General features: G+C 33.8%; 1 protein-coding gene across 2 annotated transcripts; it reads right to left on the bottom strand.

Moving 5' to 3' along the window:
- Positions 1-526: 526 nt before the first annotated feature.
- On the bottom strand, positions 527-3,370 carry LOC107929835 (putative receptor-like protein kinase At4g00960). Of its 2 annotated transcripts, XM_041095869.1 has the most exons (7): positions 2,413-3,370; positions 2,209-2,337; positions 1,963-2,105; positions 1,681-1,891; positions 1,356-1,593; positions 1,114-1,264; positions 527-1,040 (listed from the first exon to the last, which is right to left on the bottom strand). In XM_041095869.1, the coding sequence occupies exons 1-7, from the start codon at positions 3,227-3,229 to the stop codon at positions 687-689; spliced, it is 2,043 nt and encodes a 680-aa protein (XP_040951803.1). In that variant the 5' UTR covers positions 3,230-3,370; the 3' UTR covers positions 527-686. The 2 variants fall into 2 exon arrangements, with proteins under 2 accessions (XP_040951803.1, XP_040951804.1); XM_041095870.1 differs by lacking the exons at positions 1,681-1,891; positions 1,963-2,105; positions 2,209-2,337; positions 2,413-3,370 and having other exon boundaries at positions 1,114-1,261; positions 1,356-1,464.
- Positions 3,371-7,060: the final 3,690 nt, after the last annotated feature.

Genomic DNA, 7,060 nt, shown 5'->3' with positions numbered 1-7,060 from the left:
TAAATTAATATAGGAATGATAGTCTATACAAAAACATAGTAGAATATAAAAAGCAACAGAAGTATTATATGCGAACGAAAACACGTTCAAATCTATATAAAATAAATTATTAACACGTCAAAAATTATATTTATAATATTTTGAGCGTAAAAAATAACACAAATATAATAACATGAACAACTCTCAATTGTCTAGTCATATTTAATATATATTATAAAAGTTTTGGTATGTTAATAAATAATTTTATGTAGATTTTAACAATTTTGATTATTTTTTCATTGAATTTATGTTGTATAATGGGTAATTATTTCAGTGGAATAAGTGTCTTTTTTTTAATTTGTGTCCTATATTTTATAATATATGAATTATCAAAACTAGTAGAACACAAATGTTAATAAATTGTGCATAAAATAAATTAAAAAATATAAAAATATAAAAATATGTCTATTTTATATTTTTTAAATAAAAATAAATTATTTTCAAATAATATAATTTATTTTAAGTATAGATCCGTGACACTAAAGCCTTATAAATAGTGTACTCCTGTTTATTAATTCAAATAAGATGGTATCAGCTCATTATAAAAACTAATATAAATAGTTGACTAACAGTAGTTAAAATACTTATGATTGGATGGGAGTAGTCCCTCCATTGTACTAAAAATGACAAATATGATCAGGTGCTTGCTACCTTGGATGGAGTTCGGTAATTGTGACCTCATTTTCAGAAACTACCGCAGTTTCCTTTCTGGATTGACTGTATTTTGTCGCCCCCGAATTCAAGTCTTCCGACCACAACATCTCTACCTCTGATTGAGTGTTACTGTGCATAAAAAATGCAGGTTGTGAAGGTAATGGAAGTGTCACAGAGTAGCTTGTAAGCATCAACGCAACCGAAGCCATGTTTGGTCTCTCAGCTACATTTTCTTGAACGCAAAGCAGCCCAATGTGTAAGCATCTCATCACCTCGGTCGTTGAACTGTCTTTCAGTGTTGAATCCACAAGCTCATTTGCTGTCCCATCTTTCCAATTCCTCCATGCCTGTCACGATTTGAATGCTTTGAATAAATTTTCTTATCACAATCTCATAAACACAAATGATATTGATACTTACATAGCTCAGAAGATCATCTACATTATCTCCTTTATGAAACGAACTGTTCTTTTGACCACTTAAAACCTCCAAAACCAGTACGCCAAAACTAAAAACATCTGATTTAACTGAAAACTGACCATGCATTGCGTATTCCGGTGCCATGTATCCGCTACAATTCAATATCAGAAACATTAGTTTTCCTTGTGAATGAAATAAAAGTAAATGTGATTTAACGATTTTACACGATTTCCAGTACTTACTATGTTCCCACAATTTTGCTAGTAGCACCGTGAGTTTGATCAAATGCACACAATCTTGCCATCCCGAAATCTGCAATTTTAGGATTCATCTCTGCATCTAATAGTATATTGCTGGCTTTGAGATCACGATGAATAATTCTGAGTCGTGAATCTTCGTGAAGGTAGAGGAGCCCACGAGCAATGCCTCCGATGATTTTGTATCGTTTTTCCCAATCCAAATATGCACGCTTAACCGGATCTGCATCATCGTAAATGTATACATCAGGTTGATAGTTTCATTTATAGTACTTATTGTATAATACACTGATGATATCATACTTCATACCAAATAAAAACTGATCCAGGCTAGCATTAGGCACAAACTCATAGATGAGAAGCCTTTCGTTTCGTTCCAGGCAGAAACCTTGAAGCCTAACCAAGTTCCTATGCTGAAGCTTGGCCACTAACAGAACCTCGTTTTTGAATTCTAGATCTCCTTGTCCGGAATCAGTCGACAGCCTTTTCACTGCTATTAATTCGCCACCGGCAAGTTTTCCCTGAGAAGACACTAAAATGAATTATATATGTACAAGTTTTATCTCATAGGGACCGATCCCCTTTGTCTTACCTTATAAACTGCACCAAATCCACCTTGTCCAAGCTTATTTGAATTAGAAAAGTGGTTTGTTGCAGCACTAATGGTGCTGAAATCATATTGCAAAGCCTCTGCATTTTTTATTTCATCCACTGCTTCAGCTGCTTCACCACCTTCTTCACAGGTGTAACAATTCTATGAGCTAAAATTGATTCAATTTGGTTCTAAAAGGGAATAAAAGAAAGTAAAAGTTGATCAATAAAAATCGTTTTCACTTACTTTCACCTTTCACCTTTGACTTCCTCACCCTTAAAAAGATGAAGATGCAGCTACAGACTACAAGTACCGCGAAAGCAACAGCTGAGAAAGATGCGATGATAATAGTTCGAGACGAATTACTCTTTTTTCCTGCAAAAATTTTCACATCCGTTTCATACAAGATGGAGAAATTCCTAAAAACCGTTGACTTGAAAAATAAGGTACCTGTTGTATTTTTGGTGTTGTTCGATGGCGGGGATGTTGTTGGTGGTGGTGTCGATGTCAATGGTGTATCAGCAGTCGTAAGATTATAGAAGCGTTCAATCTCGAACCTAAAGTTACAGCTAGGCTCGAGTACTCTGCCACCTTGTTTTCTGTCACAACATTCGGGGATAAATTCGATGGCAGCGGACAAGCAAGAAGTGCATTCAGCCTGGGATAAATCAGGAGTGCATTGAACAAGTGCATAAACTGTTTGAAAAGGTGTGACTTGGGCACTTCCTGTCGCAAACTTGCGAAGGGAAGTCCCGGATGAAGCACTATTGATGAGGCTATCCAACAAGGTACTCAAGGACTGATTAAAAGCATCCACATCGGTCACATTATTATCATTCCACATGTAGAGCAAAGGGTCGTCTTCGACAACGCCAAAGATGGATCGATTTGTGTAACGAAACATGCAATTGTCATACCAGATAATTGCTTCCCTCTGGTCGGGACAAAGACTTCTCAGCTCGGTCGTTGCGTTGTTGATGCAGCCAAGGCAATCGCCTGATCCCACATCTCCTCTGCAAAGTGCAATCGAGTTAACTCTACTGGAACCCTCCCCGGAAGATAGATTGTAAAATCCATAATCATTTGCTGTGTTTGCAGAGAAAGACGATATGAGACGATTGAGGTTGGTCTCGTAAGTGCTGTTTATGGTGAAATTGCCACCGGTTTCCATACAGGAATAGTCTAGAGGCTCTTCTTGTGCAACGGCAAGAGTAAGAAGGAAGGAAATAGTGAAAGAAATGAATAAAAACTGCCATGAAGACTCCATTGCGCTGCTGCTTCCTCTTCTTGAAAGCTTATTAGACTTAATGATTTACAGGGTTTATATTATAGAAATAAATGCTGATGGATTGGAAAAATTGTCCGACTAATTGAGTTGACCAGGATATAATTTTTTCTGAAAATGTTGAAGAACTTGTAATATTAAAATTGTTTATGTTACATAGAAATAAGAAAGTGATTAGGTTCAGCATTAAAAATTCATAAAGATGATTCATTGCTTGAGGCATACGCGGATGGGGAACTAAACGAGTCAAAGTCAATTGTTGATCATAAATTAATAGAATCTCCAGGTCCCGTTATACAGTTGTTTAGCCTTAAAAAGGAGGAAAATGGCTACTGAATCCAAGTTTGAACATCACATAACATCTATTTACTAAATGCATTTAAATAAAAAAACAATTATACCATTTATTATTATTTATGTATTTTCTATTTAGATTATTCATTTTTCTATTTTTAACTACAAGATAATTACATATAAAAAATGTTATAGAACTGAATATATTTGTTTTTTCATAAAAATATATTTCACTTCAATTAAAATTAAATATTTTAAATTTATATTTAATTTAGTCATATTACCTTGGGATAAATTTATTAAATTATTTTTATGTAAAATTAATTAATTATCATTATTTAGTAAACTATAATAAAAAAGAAATTGATAAAATTATTAAAATAAATTATGATTATAATTTATAATAGGTTTTTAAAAACACTTACAACTACAAGGTTAAGGCCTTGAGAATTTTAAGATCCCATTTTGAGTCTCACTCTATGTAAATCATATATGAGTTCTTAGTCTATATTTATTTTGGTTTATGTCCCTCCATATGTGAATTTTATATATAAGTTTAAACATGTTCTTATTATGAATCTGGTTGTACTTTAAAATGATTAATTCTAGTTATAATTATTTAAACATATTTTTTTAATACAATTATGACTATATGTGAGTATTTTTCAAAGGGGTAAGTAATCATTTTTCAAATTATAGGAGATAAGTGAATTTTATCATCAAACCTCCTGGGGATTTGGATACTGTAAAAAATAGAATGTTGGTAATGACAATATATCACAAAGAAAAGAGAAATAAAAATAAAGAATACTCAGATTTTTACGTGGAAACCCTTTTGGGAAAAAAACCACGAGCAGAGGAGAAGAAAATTCACTATGTCGTATTCGAATGATTACAAAATGAGTAGACTATGTCTATTTATAGGCTTGTAAAACCATATTCTAATAGGAGTGTAGTAAGATTGAAACACCTTATTCTAATCAATATCAAATAGATGAAGTTTAATAAGGTTTAAAAAACCTTATTTTAAAATAAAATAAAATAAGTATAGTTCTATAGGGATTTTACTTTTATTTTATTTTACCACTGTATTTTATTTAAATAAGGATTTGGGTCATTTAATTCTAACAATCTCCACCTTGACACGAATTTTCAATGAACAAGTTCTTCATCGCGAACTCTCAACGAACAAGTTCTCCACCTCTTCCATAAAACCCCTTAAGGGTTTAACTTCAACAATGAACACCAATCAAGTCTAAGCAATGCTCAAACTTGGTTATAGGAAGTGACTTAGTCATCATTTCTGCTAGATTTTCATGAGTACTAATTTTGCTCACAACAATATCACCATGAGCAATAATATCACGAACAAAATGATACCGAACATCAATGTGTTTTGTTCTCTCATGAAACATTTGATCTTTTGTAAGGAAGATGACATTCTGACTGTCACAAAATATTGTATTGATTTGAAGGTCTTCATTGAGTTCACTAAAGAGTCCCTTCAACCAAATAGCTTCTTTACAAGCCTTAGTAATCGCCATGTACTCAGCTTTAGTGGTAGACAAAGCAGCTACAGTTTGCAAAGTGGCTTTTCAACTAATTGCACAACCTCCGATTGTAAAGACATAAACTGCAAGAGCTCTTCTTCTATCAAGGTCTCCAGCAAAATTAGCATCAACATACCCAATGACTCCATCTCTAGTTCTTCCAAACTGTAAGCAAACATCAGTAGTACCTCATAAGTATCCTAAAATCCACTAAACTGCTTTCCAATTTTCTTTATCAGTATTCACCGTGTATCTACTAACTGCACTGATTGCATATGATAAATCTGGACGTGAACAAACCATGGCATACATAAGAGATCCCACTGCACTAGAGTATGGAACATGTGACATGTACTTAATCTCATCATCTGATTGTGGAGACAAAACCGATGAAAGTCTGAAATGGGCTGCTAAAGGAGTACTAATAGGCTTAGTATTCTGCATATTGAATCTGCAAAGAGCTTTCTCAATGTCTCCCTTTTGACTTAGGTACAATTTACTTGCTTTTCTATCTTTGAGAATCTCCATACCAAGTATCTTCTTTGCTGGTCAAAAATCTTTCATCTCAAATTCTTCACTTAGTTGGGCTTTAGTCTTTCTTATCTCTCATTTATCTTTCACTACTATTAACATGTCATCAACATAAAGTAGTAGATACACAAAAGAACCATCACTGTTTTTCTTAAAGTAAACACAATTGTCAAAGCTACTTCTTTTAAAATCATGAGAAGTCATAAAGGAATCAAACCTCTTGTACCACTGTCTTGGTGACTGTTTCAAACCGTAAATGGACTTTTTCAGCAAGCAAACATAGTCCTCTTTTTCTGAGACTGTAAAACCCTCTAATTATTGCATGTAAATATCCTCCTCAAGTTCTCCATGCAAAAATGCAGTTTTTACATCTAACTGCTCAAGCTCTAAATCATGCATGGCCACAATACCAGGCAAATCTCGAATCAAACTATGCTTCACAACTGGGGAGAACACATCTGTGAAGTCCACTCCTAGAATTTGACTGTAACCCTTTATAACAAGCCTTGCTTTATATCTGGGTTCTTCAACTCCTTTAGTCCCCTCTTTCTTTTTAAACACTCATCTAAAACGAAAAACTTTTTTACCTTTAGGAAGCTTTACAAGATTCCATATTTTCTTTTTGTAGTGTGATTCCATCTCCTCTTGCAGAGCAAACATCCACTTTTCTAAGTCTTCACAACTAACCGCCTTAGAATAATTAGATAGTTATTGGTTTGCATCTATATCTTCAGCCACATTTAAAGCATAAACAACTAGATCAACCTCGGCATACTGCTTTGGAGGTTTAATTTCTCTTCTAGTTTTGTTTTTGGCGATAGAGTATTGTGGTGAAGAAGTAATTCTATTCTGAACTTTTATACTGGTTTGAGGAGTCGACTCTATTGTAGATTCTGGATTAATCTGATGCTCCACCTGCTTTTGATTTTCTTTATTGGAAGAGTCTTTAAGAGAAAAGTTAGGTAGTATAGTAGTTTCATCAAAAACATCTTTGCTAATCACAAATTTTCTATTTTCAAGACACCATAACTTATACCCTTTTACACCAGCTTTATAACCAAGAAAAATGCATTTAATGGATCTCAGTTCTAATTTTCCATTATCAACATGAGCATACGTAGGACACCCAGAAATCTTTAAATCAGAATAGTCAGCAGGATTACTAGACCATACCTCTTGTAGAGTCTTTTTCTCAATGGCAACTGATGGAGATCGATTGATCAAAAAAATCCAGTAAAGGCTACTTCGACCCAAAATGACTTTGGTAAGTTGGCATTTGACAACATACATCGAACCATCTCTATGATCGTTCTGCAACGCCGTTTTGCTGTGGAGTATGACGAATTGTCAAGTGTCTCATGATCCTTTCTGACTTGTACAGTTTATTAAACTCATCAGAATAGAACTCTAAGCCTTTGTCTGTGCGAAGGTATTGTAT

This window comes from Gossypium hirsutum, chromosome D06 (assembly GCF_007990345.1).
Source record: "Gossypium hirsutum isolate 1008001.06 chromosome D06, Gossypium_hirsutum_v2.1, whole genome shotgun sequence".
In the NCBI taxonomy this organism is placed as follows: Eukaryota; Viridiplantae; Streptophyta; class Magnoliopsida; order Malvales; family Malvaceae; genus Gossypium; species Gossypium hirsutum.
The sequence above is the reverse complement of the archived record's forward strand: the minus strand, read 5'-3'. Positions and strand labels throughout refer to the sequence as shown.